We start from the raw sequence: 19,685 nt of genomic DNA on the forward strand, positions 1-19,685 counted from the left end.
CCTACTTGTGATCTCTGTCTGTCAAATAAATAAATAAAACCTTAAAAAAAAAAAAAAAGAGGACCAGGGCACCTCTATTACATACCTGAATGTTTCTGAGTCTTTCAGTGGGGAGATTTTCCTTAAGAGGACTTTCCTATTTGGAAAACCAGGTCTTTAAGTCTTTCAGACTTTTGATATCCTTGTAGTTAGAGAAGGAGGACTATCAAGAACTGGGATATGGACCAGAACTGAGAAATGATAACCTGCAAGGGAAAGTGGGGTAGATACTCCTCCATCCTGGTATCCCCACTGGCCCTGTTGAGTCGGCTGTGATCCCTGGGGATTCAAAGAGAAGCACTCCCCTGAAACCCTGCATATTCTTCTCCCCGATGAGTGGTTGACTGCTTGTCCCCATGCAGGTGTGTGGACATCCTGGAGCTGTGTGAGCAGGAGGACCTGATGCAGTTCCATTACCACACGCTCCGACTCTACAGCGCCGTGTGCGCCCTGGGAAACAGCAGGGTGGCCTACGCCCTGTGCGGCCATGTGGACCTCTCCCAGCTCTTCTACGCCATTGATAACAAGTACCTCCCTGGCCTCCTTCGCTCCGGGTTCTACGACCTCCTCATCAGCATCCACCTGGCCAACGCTAAGGAGAGGAAGCTAATGATGAAGAACGAGTACATCATTCCCATCACCAGTGCCACCAGGAAAATCCGCCTGTACCCAGACGAATCCAAGAGGCACGGGCTGCCGGGGGTGGGCCTGAGAACGTGCCTTAAGCCCGGGTTCAGGTTCTCCACCCCTTGCTTTGTTGTGACTGGCGAGGAGCACCAGAAGCAGAGCCCTGAGATCCCCTTGGAGATTCTCAAGACGAAGGCACTGAGCATGCTGACGGAGGCGGTGCAGCACAGCGGGGCTCACATCCGCGACCCTGTGGGCGGGTCTGTGGAGTTCCAGTTCGTGCCTGTGCTGAAACTCATCGGGACCCTGCTGGTCATGGGGGTGTTCGATGACGATGACATCCGGCAGATCCTCCTCCTGATTGATCCCTCTGTGTTCGGGGAGCACAGTGTGGAGACGGAGGACGGAGCAGAGAAGGAGGAAGTGACTCAGGTGGAGGAGAAGGCAGTGGAGGCTGGGGAGAAGGCTGGCAAGGAGGCTCCTGTCAAAGGCTTGCTGCAGACCCGACTGCCTGAATCTGTCAAGTTGCAGGTAACTCAGGGCAGCCAAGTTCCCACCCTTGAAAAGAGCTGGGGAGGGTGACAGTGCAATTGGGAGGTCAGGCTGGGACTCGGGGCATCGGCCTAAATCTGGGGTATAGCACAGATGCCAAAAGAAAGCGTTCTCTGGCCATACTTATTTCTGATTTTAGTATATGTGCTGCCGAAGCGAGCACTCATGCTTATTTCTATTTTTTAATTTTTATTTATTTATTTATTTATTTACTCGTGCTTATTTCTAAAGTGAAATGTCCTCCCTAGGTCAAAAGAAAAATATTAACCCTTACCCATAAGATAAGATAAGATAAGATAAGATAGATAAGATAAGATGCTTTATTTTTAAGATTTATTTATTTATTTGGGAGGGAGAGTGCAAGGGAGCATAGGGGATGGAGAGCAGAGGGAGAGAGAGAGAGAAACCCAAGCAGACTCCACACTAAGCATGGAGACTGATGTGGGGCTCCATCCCAGAACCCTGAGATCAGGACCTGAGTCAAAATCAAGACTCAGACACCCAACCAACTGTGCCACCCAGGCGTCCCAAGGCAAAGTGCTTTAGAATTGTTTTTATGGAACTAGTGATGGATTGGCCCTGATCTTACCTCTCATCTTTAGGACTAAATGGCTCCTTGGTGAGATCTGTCTGGAGAGGAGGCGGAGCCTTTGGCTATGGAACAGGCCAGAGGAATTGGCTCATAGGGTGGCCACACTCCCCACCTCTCATGTGTTGCCATGTTCTGATCACTAAGCCTGTGGCAACCCATTGCACTGGCATTCAGGTCAACTGCCCTCTGAGCTAAGGAGAAGAATCATGCCCACCTAGAGCTGCACCCTTGTCATCACCCAGGAAACCTCAACTCTTCCTAAGCATAGTCTTACCAAATATAAGCTAGCGTCGGTGATGCATTGAAGATGATCACTTTTGTCTTCTGGGCACTGAGAAAAGAGAAATGAAAGTGAACAGAGCAGAACAGTCTCTTCCACAAAGTCAGTCTGGCTCACGCATCCATTGGCCACTTACTGGCTCTATATGCTTGCTAAGTCCATAGTCTACCAAAGCCTTAGCTTTCCAATATGTAAAATGTGGATGATAATATAATAAAACATAATATTCAGATTTGTCATTGTAAAATACAATAGGAAATGTATCTTATCATAAAACATATAATGATCTCCAAATGACTCTTCCTTACCCAGTGTGATGAGATTGGGAGATGGTCATTTGATGAAAACATTGCATCTAGAGGAGAAGCATAACAAATTTTACATATATACCTTCAACAATTTTATTAAAACATACAAATGTGCTCTTCTGATGTGGAGTCAAGCCCTGTTCTTTAATGTGAGTCCCTGACTGGTGTGGAGAGTCCTCGCTTTTGCATCAGTGACACCTGTCACACTCAGTTTGATGTGCCTGATGGCCAGCTGAGGCATCTTTAGGATAGACTGTGGATTTAGAGGTAACTGGAAAGCAACCCAAGCACAGAATACTTCTAAATTCTAATTCTTCCCTCCAGTTTTTTTTTCATAGTTGTCTAATTCATATCCACCATTTAGTCTTTTTTAAAAAATACAGCTTGCGTTGGGGTGCCTGATTGATGCAGTCAGTTAAGCATCTAACCCTTGGTTTTAGCTTCAGTCGTGATCTCAGGGTTGTGAGACTGAGCCTTGCATCAGGCTGTGCACTCAGCACAGTGTCTGCTTGAGTTTCTCTTTCTCCCTCTTCCCCTTCTCGCCACCCTGCTTCAAATAAATAAAAAAATCTTTTTTTTTAATCTTTTATTTATTTATTTGACAGAGAGAGATCACAAGTAGGCCAAGATGTAGAGAGGGGAAAGCAGGCTCCCTATTGAGCAAAGAGCCCAATGTGGGGCTCTATCCCAGGACCCTGAGATGATGACCTGAGCCGAAGGCAGAGGCTCTAACCCACTGAGTCACCCAGGCACCTCTAAATAAATCTTAAAAAAAAAAAAATCTTGCCTTTTACAGATGCTCCTTAGTCATTCAACTTGGTTGAAACTTTGTATTTCATTGGCACACATTCCTTCTAATTAAATGTTGTCACTGTAATCACAAGTGTGATGGGCATGTGGTTTGGCCTTATTCACCTGGCTGAGGCAGAGCTGGGCGGATATGCTGTAGACTGTCCTGCTGCACAAGAACACACCACCATCAGTGGTTTTGCTCTCTGTGCCCAGACGGACTGGAGAGTGTCTGTTAGTCATGCAAAAGGTGAAGTGGAGAAAGGTTAATAAATATTACATATTTACTTATTAAATAATAAATATTGAGATATTTATTAACTCAATAAGTTATGGCTGTTGCTTAGTAGTAAAAGTTCAAATAATGATAAGATTAGTAATAGTAACTCTGAAAGAACTATTGACAGAAAAACAGTGCCAACAGAAAAAAAAGAAAGGCAGAGAGGGGAACAGAAATCTTTAGTCCCCATCATTCAGAGCCAGAAGATGTCAGGAAGGATCCAGAACTCACCTGGGCAGTTCAGTGGCGGTTTCTACATGAAGAAGAGAGCCATGGAAGGACTCTCTTAGGAATGCTGTTCTCCCTTGCCACAGGCAGATTTATTCTGTCTTTGGTGGTTCATTGTCCTCTTATTCAGCTAAAGAGAGAGCTGTTGTCTGGATTCAGGCTGACTTGGATTCAAGTGATGGCTCTGTAGTTACTGTGTGACCCTGGGCAAGCCACTTAGAGTGTCCGAGACTCAGTGTTACCTATGTAAAATAGGGTTGCCATCTGCTTCCCCAGTGTATACAAAATATTGTTAAATTAGCATAAATATATGCTTGTGTTGCAGATGTGTGAGCTCCTCAGCTATCTCTGTGACTGTGAGCTGCAGCATCGAGTGGAGGCCATTGTGGCATTTGGCGACATTTATGTCTCCAAACTCCAGGCAAATCAGAAGTCCCGCTACAATGAGCTCATGCAGGCCTTGAACATGTCCGCAGCCCTGACTGCCCGGAAGACCAGGGAGTTCCGCTCCCCGCCGCAGGAGCAGGTGAGAAACTCTTCCTGAGCTTCCATGCCCTTCTTAGGGAAGAACTTGAACCTCACAGAGTAGAGCACATGAAACCTTTATATGTCTGGGGAAGCCATGAGAATTGTGGGTGATTAAATGTCCCAGCACAATGCCAGGGGACAGGTCTGGTCTTTTCCTAATGGCAACAAGGAGCATCTGCCACTTATCCTAGATGGGGAAGAAAACCCATCCCAAACTGCACGTGGGCATGGCTTCCTCCCCTCCCTGGCTCACTCGTACCCATTCCCCATCATGGAGTCGAAGACCACATCATTGTCAGGATCCAACTTTTGCAGCAGCAAGGATCTGCCATTAGAAGAATGTCTGTCCAGTCCTTGCAGAAGTCACTACTTTGTCAGAGGTCAACAGAGCGTGGTCAACACTTCCCGACTGATGATAGTGGATGGTCGGTCTTCCTTGTCACCTTGCCCCGTGACAAGACCCTCACAAAGCTTCCCAGCCCCCGGAAGCTGGGAGAACAGGACTGGGCATATGAGGTCCCTTCTGTGAGGTACTGACTTCATTTTTTGCAGTACCCTGTGGCCGGCCTTGCCCGGATGGGAAGGCTCCTTTGAAAGGATGGAGAGTCCTGTGAGCACCTTGCAGAGGAGGGCGGGACAGCTGGTGGAATAATAGTTTGCATTTGTCCTACTGCTCAGCTGTCGACATACATCCTGCAGGCTGCTTGGCCCCAGCTCCCTCAGTGTTCCAAGCAGAAGATCTTTCAGTGAAGACATTTGTTTTCAGTCTCTCAAACCAAATCTTTGGATCTTATCTATATTTAATAAGCAGCTTATCCGTAAATTGTTGTCAGTATAATTACCACCATTTGATATTAGTGGGACAACTTGGTCTAATTACTTTCCTAATCTATTTTGTAGGACATAGATATTTATATTGGCTTTAAAATGAGCCACAGCTCTTGGCTTTTAAAAGATTGACTTGAATGATAGTGGCCTGGAAAAGAGTAGTCGAAGCTTATCATCTCTTTGCTGGAGGCAAAATGAGAAAGCCCTTTCAATTGATGGGAGGAGGTAATTTGCACCCTGCTGAGGAAAGTGCGGGGAGCCTGAATTACTCTTGAAGGTTTTACAAATGTTGTCAGGCTGCCTTTAGACTGGCAACAGGTGCATGTGAACATTTCCCATTTCGTTGGGCAGATGCTGACTCATTTTTCGTGAATAATGGGACTGGAGAAGGATGTGGTGCCTGGCTTTCCCATCGCTCACTGTGTGGCCTTGGGCAATGGCCTTTCTCTGTCTCAGTGGTTTTAGCTGCAAAATGAGGATGTTTGTTATCTCCCTCCCTCCCTTCTCCCGAGGATCCCATGAGATAACACGTTTAGGTGATCGAGGTTACGTGACAAACAGTAAACATTCTGTAATTGCTGTCATTAGCTTCATGTTGGAGGTGTTACGTTTGCCTCATACCATGCTCTATGCCCTTCTGCCAGTGAGTAGAATTTATGTCTCTTTTCTGAGGCATCTGTTTAACTCAACTAGGATGTGTTGTCCATCTAACACTGTCCTCAATGACCCAGCTTATGATCCTGGCTTCTGGGAGGGCCACGCTAGCTCCTACCTCTCCTTTATCCCTCCCGCCTCCTTACCTTCTCTTCCACAGTCCCTGGGACCTGCCAGTACATCTTTCTTTTGCCTTCCCAGTAACCCAATGGACGATCGTTTCGGATTTGTTTTAGCTATCTGTAACTTGGGAAATTCTTCCCTAAGTATGTTAAACCAGTGAATCTTGAGCAGACCTTGGAAACACAAAAGGGCTTAATAAAAACAGATTGCTGATCCCCACCCCACCCCCCCTACCCCACCCCCAACCCCGGCTTCTAATTCAGTAGCTCTAGTGTGAGGCCCAGGAATTTATACTTTTAGCAAGTTTCCAGATGATACTGATGCTGCTGGTCTAGGAATGAAATGAAAGAAGGGACACTAATTGCTATCAAATTCAGCTGTCCAATCTACCGCCCATCTCAGTATTCATTTCTAGAAGGAACCTACCAACAGAGCTCTCTAAATAAATCAGACTTGAATATCAACAAAGGAGAATTTAGATCAATTTCAGGGGATAGCAATGCAAAATCACTTGGAAGATTGGCTGCATAAGAATTAGAATTTTAAAACAGTGATATGATTCTCTCATTGTTCTGTAACCTTTGAGGAGAAAATAAAGGTTTTCAGCTTTGTATCCATGTAGTAGAGAGAGATTGAAAAAAATCCTCCTTGGGGGATGTTACCAAGTACAAAAGTAGGCAAAACTAAGATCAGTCCAACAGTTGTTGGCAAATTAGCCAGGCACAGTCTATAAACTGCTGACTTTTAAAAGGGCATCATTAAAGGGTATGCCCTGCGGAGGAGAAAATTCAGCTCAGTCCCCATTTGGTTTTTTGCCCTGCAGGCTTGGGAGCCCCTGCTTCCCCAGTGTTCTACCTAAGGAATGATCTTTCATCAAAGAAATTAATATTTTACTCCCAAGATCAATCTTCAAATTTTGTTTTTATTTAATAAACAACCTATCAATATATATTGATATAATTACCATGTTTTAACATTGTGGCACAACCACAAAAATTACTTTCCTAACCTGTTTTATGGATCTTATTTTATTACAAGCAGTACTTCTGCCTACTTCCAAAAAGTTGTTTGCAGTAGTAGCTTTAAATAAGAAATAAGGATCTTCTGGGGCACCTGGGTGACTCAGTGTGTTAAGCCTCTGCCTTCAGCTCAGGTCATGATCCCAGGGTTCTGGGATCGAGCCCCACATGGGGCTCTCTGCTCAATGGGGAGCCTCCTTCCCCCTCTATCTGCCTGCCTCTGCCTACTTGTGATCTCTCTGTCAAATAAATAAATATAAACAAATAAATAGAAATAAGGATCTTCCTAGAAACATTAAATATGGTTTTTTATGCTTTAATAAAAGGGAGTGTAAAGTTTTTTTAACTTAGAAATCCTAAACAGAAGGAGAAGATACCTTTGCCTGGGATGTGGGTTACCCTGCCCGAGGCAGCCAAATGGACAACATCACCTCTAACTTTGCTTCTATCCCTCTAGATACTCATTGACTTGGGGTCGTGGGTCTTTGGAATTGAGACATTCCTGAATCTGAGAAGGAAATGAATGACTTCATTTTCACCAACTTGTCATTAATCTCTGATAGCATTTCTTTAATTATTTCATGTAGACCACGAAGCAGATATGTGACTTTTCCGACAACAGAAATTGCCTGTTTTTTTTTTATGTTGTATTATAGTGGTTGTCATCCCTTGACATATTATTTATATTCATCACAGCTTCAAGATCTCAGTGGATATATGACCTGCCACTAGGTTTTTTTTTTTTTTTGTCTAATGAGTTAATAAACAAGTACATATGTTCGTATACCATGGGTTTCTTTTCTATGGTCTTGATAACTAAATCTCAGTATAAATTGTTTATGTAATTTTCTGTATTTGATGGTACATATTCAGAATATTAATCTGAAAAGTAATCAGGGGGTTTCAACAAACTGTCAGAATGGTCCGTGGCATAAAAATAGTTAAGAATCCCTGAGACAAAACTGTAAAGGAAAAGATGATACTTTAACTACATGTTAAAACCTACATGTCAATAAAAAAAAATCCTATAAAGTTAAAAGCTCACTAAAATCCAGGCTATAAGAATTAATAGTCTAGGGATGTGCAAAATACAGGTTAATTTTTAAAAAGAAAATTACTGAACAAAAAATGGAGGAAGAACATGAACACGAAATTTATAAATATGAAGTAGGGGCATCTGGGTGGCTTGATTGGTTAACCATCTGACTCTTGACCTCAGCCCAGGTCATGATCTCTGGGTCTTGAGTACAAGCCCTGTGTTGGGCTCCACACTGGGTATGGAGCCTACTTAAAAAAGAAAAGAAATGGGGCGCCTGGGTGGCTCAGTGGGTTAAGCCGCTGCCTTCGGCTCAGGTCATGATCTCAGGGTCCTGGGATCGAGTCCTGCATCGGGCTTTCTGCTCAGCAGGGAGCCTGCTTCCCTCTCTCTGCCTGCCTCTCTATCTACTGTGATCTCTGTCTGTCAAATAAACAAATAAAATCTTTAAAAAAAAAAAAAAAGAAAAGAAAAGAAAAGAAATAAAAATGGCCCTTAAATGTGGAAAAACAAAATTCAACCTCACCAATTAAATGCAAATTAAAGCAACAGGAATATGACATTTTTCACCTATTAAATTGGGAAATATTTAAAAATGTGTTAACTCTCATTACTGCAATGGAGATACAAAGTATGTATCAAGATACACACTCTTGTATCAAGTTGGTAATAATGCAGATTGTTGTGAGCTTTCTGAAGGGCAGTTTGGCAATTCATATTAAAAGCCATTAAAATACACAAATCTTTTGATCCAGTCATTTCACTTTTAGGAGTTTGTCCTTAAAAAAATGATCAGAGATGTGAATAAAAATTATGTAAAAGGAAATACAAACAAACTTTATAAGGATAAAGAAATGGAAACAATTTAAGCATATATTAACAAATCATTAATTTTATGTACATTTCACATTGCAATTCATCCATATGATGAAATACAATGTACATATTAAAGATCAGTAAAATCAAATGCTCAAGATAAATTGTTAAGTGGAAAATTGGACTTCGAAAATGTTTAGATTATGATCTCTATCTGCACACATAAAGATTTGGAGATACTAGCTAAATATGGTTTTCTTTGGGCAGTGGGATCGCAGTACACTTTCTTTAGGTATTTCCAAATTTTGTGCAATTAGTAAGTTACCATTATAATCAGGAAAAAATGAAAGCTACTTTTAAATGTTAGCCATTCTTTTTTTAAAGATTTTATTTATTTGAGAGAGGGAGAGAGTGCACACACACACAAGGGGGGGTCGGGGGGCAGAGGGACAAGCAGACTCCCCACTGACTAGGGAGCACAATGTAGGATTTGATCCCGGGACCCTAAGATCGTGACCTGAGCCAAAGACAGACGTTTAACTGACTGAGCCACCCAAATGACCCTGCTGGCCATCTTCATAAAAGAATTTGAGTTGGACAAAATTGGCAAAGGCTGTTAGGTGTTTAAGACAGGATCTGAGTCCTTTTGACCAACTACCCATTCTTCTTTGTCCCTCAAAGATCAACATGCTTCTTAACTTCCAACTGGGAGAAAATTGCCCCTGCCCAGAGGAGATCCGGGAGGAGCTATATGACTTCCATGAGGACCTTCTCATTCACTGTGGTGAGTTTCTGAGACGAAAGCTGTATCAAAGACAAGTCTGTTTCTGATTCCTCCATTACAAGCTAGTGGGGGCTGAGAAGAAAATTTTCTATTTAAAGGTGCAGGGAACACTTGAACAACACGGTTTGAGCTACGTGGGTCCACCTACTCTTTTCCTTAAGTAGAGTACAGTACTATACGTGTATTTTTTCTTCCTTATGATTTCCTTAATAACATGTTCTTTTCTCTAGCTTACTTTATTATAAGAATACAGTACATAAAACATATAACATTTAAAAAAATATGTTAGTTGACTATTATTGTCAGGAAGGCTTCCCATCAAGAGTATCCTATTTATAGTTCAGTTTGGGAGGGTCAGAGTTACATGTGGATTTTCCATCGTGCAGATGAGTGGCCCCTGCATTTTTCAGAGGCTAACAGCACAATACTAATTGCTCAAGAAATGATTCTTCCCAAATGACTTGGGTCAGAAAAGCTATAGGAAATAATTCTGGCATAACATAGGATGGAAATGTCTACTGAGAAGAAATTTTGTGAGATAGAAGAGCGTGAACAGGGTTTCTGAAGAAGGAAAATGACCAATACTTACATAAACCTCCCCCACTTTACTTAGATAGTTGGACTCTGCTCCCAGCTAAACCAAGATTCCAATCCCCTTTGCTTCTTAGCTTTTGCAATGACATAAGTATGATAACTTCTGCCCTGAAGAATTCTAAGCCTGCAGAGCCTACTTTGATACAAAACTGATGATTTTAAATGGTTCTCAGTATTTGTGCCTCTTCTGCAGGGGTGGATTCACTAATAAATAACAGGTGGTCTTTTCATTTGAAATAACTCAATGTTAACTTTTTCTTTCGAGAGACTCTAGAGCCCTTTTGGGGTATAGGTTAGAAAAAATTAAGTGTGGGGTTTGAAATTACTTGATGTTCTTGTACATAAGAAATCATCTTTTTAAAAACTTGTCAGAAGACATCATAGAGTTAAATACTTAAGGGGAGCTGCTATGATATCTTTAGAAGGTTCCAGAAGGGTGGGAAGCAGAGACTTTGTGTTCTTTCAATCATATGGTGGTTTCATGTACTGTTTGTGGTTTTTCATTCTGTTCTGTGCCTTTCTAGGCGTTCCACTGGAGGAGGAGGAAGAGGAAGAGGAGGACACGTCCTGGGCTGGAAAACTCCGTGCCTTGGTGTATAAAATCAAAGGCCCTCCCAAGCCTGAGAAGGAACAGCCAACAGAAGAGGAAGAGAAGTGCCCTAGTAAGTGATCATGCCTTTCAATCACAGTCCTTCCAATACAGTGCTCTTCTATGACATAATGCAGGGAACTGGCTTCTGACAGATACTGTGAGATGGACTGCTATGTTTCAAAGGACGTATCTGGGTATTTTTTATAATTGATGGTGGTTATTGTGTATTTGGGGCTATGCTTCTTTTCCGATTTAAGGAATTTACTTTCAGAGTCTTCTGAAACCTGAAGGATCTGTTACTCAGGGTCTGCTCTTGTCTGTCTGGTTAAAAACACCTATAAACAGGTTTTTGTTCTTTGAGGTTTCCATTGTCTTCCCCCTTTAGTCATTGTTTCTGTCACTTCTGCATTGCAAGTTGCCTCAGTGAAAAAATAACGATGCAAGGGGAGTAAAGGAAATAGGATGTGGGCTTTGATGGGGGGTCTTTTTTGGGTTTTGGCTATACTTTCCATAGCACAGCATCCTAGAGGATTTTGACCTTCAATTTTGCAACAACACCAGACCTTGTCCAAGTTCATTTCTCTAAGCCTTACGGTAGACACGACTCTAACCATTATTACTCGTGTTGAAACAAGATCATAATTTGCTCTTAGGGCAGTTTATTGTCCATAAACCATTAACATTTCAAGAGGAAAATTGTCTATGTATTATATATAATCAGGATGCTCTTTAGTACCAAATTCTGCAAATATTTCGTTTGTCTAAAGAAGGAACTTCCAAGGTTAACATAGTTGCCTTTTATCTTGTTCCTCATCCTATCCATTTTAGAACATGCTTTCATATCATAGGCCAGAGCAGTAGACTGCCAAGCTGTGATTGATTTGTCTGAAAACACTACTTTGGGGTTCGTACATCTTACTGCCCTTTATACTGACCTTCCATCTTTGTCAGTATCTCTGAGTGGAAGGAAGCCTCACCATTTCTCAGCACAAGTGTTGAAGCCTCTGGACAAATGTATGGGGTACTTGGTACTAGCACCCACCATGGGAGGGGTAGTCTTTGATGAGGAAATGCCAGCAAGATTCTAAGGGCTCAAAGGTGAGTTTAGATTCCCTTTGTGGTTCCTGTCAAAGCAGAACTAAAAATAGACTGAGCTGACCCATATTACCTGCTGAGAGTCTATTTTCAAAGTAGATCCTTCTTTCTAACATATAGTATGTCACAACACTGGGTCCCACAAGGGGACCATTTCATGGTAGGTAAATGGAGTCAGATGAAATCACTTGGCTGTGTGAACTCTCCCTAACTCTAAGAACAGTGTCCAGGCTCCAGAAATGTCAGCCTTCAGCACTGCTACCCTGGGCCTTGGGCTGAAAGACCATGTTCTGTCCCTTCTGGTAGAACACACAGACAAGGTCACTCCAGTGTTAAGACTTCATGTCTTCACCTCATCCTGCTTCCCTTCCAGGAAAGTTGTGAGAGATTCAAGCTTTGTGTTCTAAGCCTCCTACCCTGGATTTCCAGAAATAGAAAGGAAGGTAGTCAAGCATGTCTGGTTGTCAGTAGATGGGTTCCCTGGCCAAATGTTCCAGAAACCGAAAGCTCCTCACTCAGGACTAACATATGAAGAGAAAATCTTGGGAATGGCTTAACTGTCACATCCCCAAAGTTGTTTTTAACCCATGGATGGAGACAATATTTCTGGATACATAGCCAGTTGTGATAAAAGAGCCAAAATGCTTTAAATTATTAGTAACTTTGTCCATGTTATTACTTACCTGATTTTTCTTCCCTTACGTTTAATAAAATATTAAAAGTGCAGATAATAATATGAGTTAGTGAATGGACAATTCACCAAATACTTCCCATGATCAGGTTACTCCTGGTGGGTTTTTTTACTCCTCTGTTGTATAGCTGATGAAAATAGGACTCTGAAGAATTAAGGGATATTTGTTCATTTCCTCTCTCCACTGCTACCTGCTTCCAGAAAAATTTCCAGGTGATGAATGTCACCAGCCCAAGGTAACCAAGATGACTAAAGCTGTGACTTGCTTCACATTTTCTGGCTTTGGTTCCACGCTCTTTCCATTGTCTTGTAAAACTCCCCAAATACAGTTATTACATAGAGAGTGGCTTTTTAAAGCCATCATCTGTTTATCTGGCTTACTACACCTGTGAGGTGACTCACAACTGTGACTCAATATTACACCATGGGGAATCTAAACCCAACAGAAGTCAGAATTCTAACATGCCAAAGGTTACCAAGCCAAAGAGCCGCCCTCAAAGTTTTCTGGGTAGGGGGTGCAGTCTCACCTCTATGAGCGGTTGGTATTGGCCAGATGACCTGCAGGCAAATTTCAGCTTTTCTAGGCAAAAGGACTCAACAGTGTCCTGAACCTTGTGAGAATCCCGCTAGCTGACTCAGAGTTACGGGGATCTGCCTAAACTAACTCTAAGCCATATTGTCGATGAAAGCTGTTACAATCTTATCAAAACATCATATGATAATGAAGAGGTAAAAAAGATCCAACAATAGCAGCCCGCCATACTAAGTCACATTTCTTTGGCTTATCCCCATCCAGCAAACTCCCGAGAAAATCTTTTGCCTGTTAGTTCTAAGCCAGGGCTTCTCACACACTGCATTTGAAGCAGGATTTCCTTGCATATAAATCTGTTGCCACTGAGTTATTCCTCCAGAAGAGACCAACCAGCTCTTCTCGCTAGATTCTGAAATTAACCAAACGAAGATCACCTGTCACTTTACTGCTCAAAGTTGGTGCCTTCCTGATCTCTGTCGTTCCCTGAATGCTCTCCCCATGGAGGCTTTTCCTGCCACTTGTGTCCCTCTTGCCCCACCACTGAGTGGCCTAAGAGCCCTAACCAAATTTCTCTCCTGCCTAAATGCTGCAGCCTGTTGAGTACCAAGGAGGGGAAAAAGTCTACTGTTTGCTACAAAAATAGGTCTAGAGCCCAGCACAAATACTTACCACAAATGAGACAACTCAGTGGTAGGTCCGTCTAGGCTACTCAGGCAATATTCGTAAGCCTGCTTAGTTTCTCTCCAAACAGCCTCTCGCCACGATGCACGTGCGCGGACACCTCCGTGAACTCTTTTCTTTCCACCTCGTCCTCCGTCCTCTGCCCCCACCATTTTATGGCATTTCTAAAAGGGCCCATATGACTTTCCACCTTACATGCAGTATCTGTGTCCCTGTCTGTTTTCTTTACTGGATGTTTGTGCTCAGACTGTATCGTCCCCTTTTTCCATGTTTAACTCATTGAGACAACTCTGTCCAACCTCCAGTGTAGGTTAGTCACAGGAGGCTCGCGAAGATGAAGAACAAGGACCTTGTGAACAATGGGGGAAACGGGTGTGGACAGGAAACTGAATATAATCACGAGTTTAGATATGCTATAATAAAAGTGCAGGTGAAATACAGTAGGTGGCCAGAGGAGGAGCTGGGCAGATTCCATAAAGAGTGTAGGTAAGTAGATAAAACAAGAAGGGAAAGACATTTTTGATGAGGACAGCTGCTTTGACAAAGCCCCCTGAGCAGAGAAGTTCAGGTCCTATGCCAGGAGTGGCAACCAGGTGAGATTTGTTGAATTCTAAGAAGAATTGAATGGACTAGAGTAGAGTACGAGTTGGATGGTGTTAGGACAGAGTAGCTTGGAAATCCAGTCATTAAACTACATTTGGCCCTTGAATGTGACATATTCGTCATCGCCATGTATTTTGGACTAGTGGCCTTACAGGTGTGGGGAGGGAGGCGTTAGTTAACATTTACCTGGTAACTGCTGAGTCCTGAGCACCACATGAAGCCCTTCTGAATTATCTCATGTAATTCTCGCAATATGCGGTAGATGAAGTTGGTGATTTTATTCCAATCTGATAATTGAAGAAACTGAAGTAGAAACAGATTAAGCAACTGTGCCGGCTTGCACAGTGGTGGCATGGACCTTCAAACCTTTGTCGACCTGAGTCTAGGTGCTATTGTGCTCCCCCTGCCCCTGCCAGGCAGTGAGTATGAAAGGTCCTTGAAGACCAAACTATTCGTTTACTCAACAATAATGAGGTAGTTATGGGCACAGGGCTCTAGACTTAGGCTACCTGGTGTTAAATTCTTGCTCTGCTACCTAATATCTGTGAGACTGAGCATGTGACAACTTCTCTGTGCCTCAGTTTCCTCATCTGTAAAACAGGCATAGCCCTAATACCTTCTTTGGTTGACATGAAGAATAAACTCAAAGTGCAAAGTGCTTATAAGTGTGCCTGGCCCAGAGTATGCACTTAATTTTAACTATTTTGGGCTATTAAAATGTTTGTTAATCACTCACCATATCTTAGACCCTGCATTAGACACCAGTCAGCTCTGCTTTAGCAAGATGGCAATCAGAGGATTGCTGTGCAGGATCATTGGAGGTACGGAGCCCACTGGGAGGTCACAGCAGTGCTCTAGATGAGAGCTTCTGAGGACTCAAAGAAGTCTGGTGTAGTAGGCAGGATAATGGTCCCAAGGACATCCATATCCTAGTCCCTGGAAGCTTTAAATAGGTTAAATGGTAAAATGAAATTTAAGGTACAGATGCAATTAAGATTGTTCATCAGCTGGCCTTGAGTGGGGAAATCTAGGTTACTGGGCTAGGCCCGAAATGATCACCAGGCACTGTGCTAGGCACTTGGCATCACCTCATCTGATTAACTCCTCACGGCAAACAACTAGGTACAGTGGCAGCCATGTTCCCATTTTACACAGCAGGCAATGAAGAGAGAAGCAAAATAATTTGGACAAGTTTACTGCAGGGAGTTAGAAAGAGGCCCAGACTTGGGTCCTGTTCATAGGCAGGGTTCATGTTCTTTCAGGCACCATACAGGGGTGCCCAAGCCAAGTAGTGGGGCTGGAGGGACAGGATTGGGGAGCAGGGACTGAAAGGAGGTACAGCCTGTAGCCCTCCTCATCCTCAACTTCTTCTTCAGACTGAACACACACAGGAACTCAAAAGCAATTCGATCACTTTCCCAGCAGAGTACAGACTGAGGCCTCAGCTCCCATGCCCGTCCCTGTCCCTTCTCTACCCCATATTCATGTCAGGAATTCCCCTCTGGAGTGCAAGAACAGCTCCCCTCCGTGCTCTTTTCCCATCATCGTATCATTGTTGTCATCGTCAGCGGTCATTTAATCATGGAAATATTTTGGAGAAAGTGATTATGAGGCTGCTTGACTGATTTCAGAAACACCAGGCTAATTATCCCCCCTGGGACAGAAGCGAGCCCAGCGGGCCGCGGCTGGACTGGCAGAACCCGGCCGTGCTGCTGCAGCTCGGTGAATGGGTACCAGGCAAGGCGGCCTCAGGGATGCAGGGGGCATCCCACTGGCTGGGGAAGCGTCCTGGGGCGAAGCAGTTTGCCTTCCCACTTGTCTCCACCCTCACAGATGGGGAGGCTCCAGCCGAGGCAGAAAAGCACTGAGGAGGGACCTTTAGTAATGGATTACATCGGCCACGTGACTGTCCACACACAGCCTTCCCTGAGACCCACGTTGCAAGGCTGGCTGGCAGGGATCAATGGGTTCACACCAGTATAGGGGCTCCATCTCCAGTGCTCCTCCACTCGCTGCCAAGGCCACCTTAGAGACCGTCTGTTTATAGGAGTCTTGGCTTGTTTCTTAAATTGGAGTGGTTTTTTGTTTTTCATTTGTTTCTTTTGCCTAAATAAGAGAGAAAAGTGAGGATTGGGCTGATGCAGCCATGACCGTGGGGGAAACTCAGTCCCTGCCATACCTGCCTTTCCTTACGCAGTGCTCGTGTGGATTAAACGGTAATTCAGGTACAGCATTATACACAGGGTCTAACCCACAGGAAGCTCTTAGTGACCATTGGCTACTGTCATTGTAATGAGAAGTAGAATATTTGAACAAGCAGCTTGATCTTTGACCCTATTCCCCTGCCAGGGAACCCAATAAAGGAGACGCGTGCACAGGTCCAAAAATTAAATACAGAACTGGGATGAAGGTCAGTGGCTTGCAGCAGATCTGGGATGGGCCCTGTAGCATCGCACACTGCTGGGTCTCCAGGAAGCAGTGCCATTCATGGGCCCTGAGGACACAGAGTGCCCTGAGCAGCTCCAGGAACATTGCTCCAGGCTGTCTTTACAGGCTGGTCCTTTCGGGTACTCAGAGAGCCTTGTAACCTTGTTCTCATGAAATTAAGCGTTAAGTGGCACCTGCTGCTCCTCCTGAGTCAGAGAGGCATCAGGAAAGCACATGGAAATGAGCCTGACTAATTTTCTAGGGCTCCTCAGAGGTGATGGGTTTAACTTTCTCCCTGACCTTCTCTGCTACTATATAGTAGGTATTCGGCCACTTTGTGAAGCAGACCAGACTTGGGACCCAGAGGAAGCTGGGGGACAAAGAGCACAGAGGGCATGAGACGTTCCCATTAAATCTTACCCACTAAATCAAGAGGGTGTTATGGTGCCATCTGACCCCCGACAGGGGAAGCATCCTTTATCTGTCAACAATCAAGACCATCATCAAAACACCATCGAGCTACCACTGCTCATCTCCCCCATGTGGGTGATTAGTGGTGTAGGGTGGTATCTTCAAAGGGCCACTCATTGTGGTCAGTGTTCACTAGATTTTGAGATTTTGCTTTATTTCTTTGGTCTCCAGTTGTACTATTAGTAAAAACAAGCTGGGTAGACTCATGATGGTGGGCATTAAAAGGTAGGGGTAAAATTTCGTGGTGCTCATTACTTTAACCCAGTGAAGCCATACATATTCATTTGCTATTGAATAAATTAGTACAACCCTTTCAGGAGCTCCACAGATCAAGTAGACATGGAATTCTAGAGTACTCAGTTGTGACTTGGTAGAAGTGGATAGAGACACAGAGCTAGGTAAAGTGACTTGACCAGGATCACACAGCTGGAACAAAGTAGCCCTCACTCTTGTCACTACATCATCCTTCATTCATCTCTTTCAACATGAATTTTATTTTGCTAACTTAATTTTATTGATGAAGAAATCTAGACTCCAGGAATGTAGATAATCCTCCTAACTCAGAGTCTCTAGAAAACAAGCCAAAGCTTTCTGATTTTCAGGATTTTTTTCTGAATCCACTTCTTTATTTAAGAGAGCATCTAGATAGTATAATAGAAATTTAAAGCCTTAATAAGGATAACTATGTTTCTGGATTTTGTGAAGCTATAGAAAGTAAGCAGCTCTCAGGGGCACCTGGGTGGCTCAGTCAGTTGAGTGTCTGCCTTTAGCTCAGGTCATGACCTCAGAGTCCTAGAATCGAGAGCTACATCAGGCTCCCGGCTCAGAGGGGAGTCTATTTCTCCCTCTCCCTCTGCCTGCCTCTCAGCCTACTTGTGATCTCTCTTTCTCTCGCTCGCTCTGTGTCAAATGAAAAAATAAATCTTTAAAAAAAAAAAAAAAAGCAGCTCTTAGCTGGAGAAGTAGATGAGTTTAGATTCCAGCAGCCAAGGTTCAGGACCCAACTCTGTCATTTACTAATTATCATGTTAGGCCACTTTCTTATCCTCCATTCATTTCAGTTTCCTTGTCTATAAAATGAGAATAAAGCTCTTCCTACCCATGGGGGCAGGGAGTTAGGAGTCAATAAAATAGTGCTCAGTCTGATGTTCTAGTACTTAGAGGTTGGTATACCTCCCAGCTTCTGAAGCAAATATACAAAGAGTAGGTGATAAGAACTTTATCTCCACATTTACCATTTCAGTGCTTTCAGAAAAAAAAAAGAAAAAAAGAAATAACAGAAAATCCAACTCAGGTAGAATAGCTGGTAAAAGACTTCATTGAATGGGGCACCTGGAAGTTAAAGATGGAACTGGACACTGGGTTGAGTTAATTCCATGGCTCTGCTCATTGTCCCTACAGTCATTCCACACTCTGACTTTGGCCTTCAGGCTGGCAGAGGATGGTGGCTACAAGTCTAGGCCTCACGTCTGTGTGCTGCAGTGTCCAAGAGAAGAGCAAGAAAAGTTCTCCTGCCTGGGACTCAAAGCCAGGCTCCTGAGATCACCCTTGAAGAACTTGGTCACAGGCCAACTCCATGAACCATTGAGCATGACCTTGAAAATAAAATGTGCTGGTTGACTTCCGTCAGCAGAGCCTACCTGAGGAGTGGCATTGGGTCAGTTTTCTTGGACCATTAGATAGAGAGGTAGCTATCTGTACAAAATCAGTTCTGTTGAGAAGGAAGAAGGCACAAGTGGCTTCTTGACGTGTGGTTAGAAAGAGTCATCATGTCCTGATGGCTATCATCTTTATGTTTCATTACACAGTGATTACCATTGAAATGCAGGCAGTTCTAGCTCTTGATGTCAGAGGGAAGATACAGGCCAAAAGTGTCAAAAGTGCCAAAAAGCTGTGTCACGGGACCTGGGAAACATGCTCTCTGCACCCTGTGTACGTTATCTAATGAGCCAGAGAAGTTGTACAATGGATGCTTTTTGCATTTAATGTTGTTCTGGTTTGATGCAAGCTTGAGGCCAGGGCCAGGCAGACCTCCAGGTGTCAGCAGCCCTGTCACTCCAGTTCCCTCTGCAAAATCTTGGAATTGGACTCTCTAGGACTCAGCTTCTATGAGCTACTCCCTAACAGTTTCCTCCCTGGGCCTCTCCAGTCTGATCTGTAGCCTCAAGTGTACTCAACCAGGGCTTTCTACCAGTGGGAGCATATTAGTAGTTTTCTTTTGCTGCTGCAACAAATTACCATAAACTTAGTGGCTTCAGACAATACGAATTCATTATCACCCAGTTCTAGAGGTCACAATCAAAAATAGTAGCCTTGCTTTTCTTCTGGAGGCATTAGGGGAGAGTCCATGTCTTGTGTTTGCCAGATTCCGAAGGCCCCCTGCATTCTTTGATTACTGGCCCCTTCCAGTCATGGTACCTGTACAGCCTCTGCTCCTGTTATTATCTCCTTCTTCGACTCTGACCCTCCTACTTCCCTATTAGAACCCTCATGATTATCTTTGAGCCCACCTGGAT

General features: G+C 43.7%; 1 protein-coding gene across 1 annotated transcript in view; it reads left to right on the forward strand.

Annotated features, from left to right (window-relative positions):
* The window catches only part of RYR3 (ryanodine receptor 3), a 502,250-nt gene that overhangs the window by 332,868 nt on the left and 149,697 nt on the right, over nucleotides 1-19,685 (forward strand). Inside the window, exons 35-38 of the mRNA XM_082736877.1 lie at nucleotides 402-1,197; nucleotides 4,021-4,221; nucleotides 9,381-9,483; nucleotides 10,602-10,739. Of these exons, the coding sequence (XP_082593003.1) occupies nucleotides 402-1,197; nucleotides 4,021-4,221; nucleotides 9,381-9,483; nucleotides 10,602-10,739 (1,238 nt within the window). The remainder of the gene's footprint in view (nucleotides 1-401; nucleotides 1,198-4,020; nucleotides 4,222-9,380; nucleotides 9,484-10,601; nucleotides 10,740-19,685) is intronic.

The sequence above is a fragment of the Mustela nivalis genome (assembly GCF_964662115.1).
Source record: "Mustela nivalis genome assembly, chromosome: 6".
NCBI classification, from domain to species: domain Eukaryota; kingdom Metazoa; phylum Chordata; class Mammalia; order Carnivora; family Mustelidae; genus Mustela; species Mustela nivalis.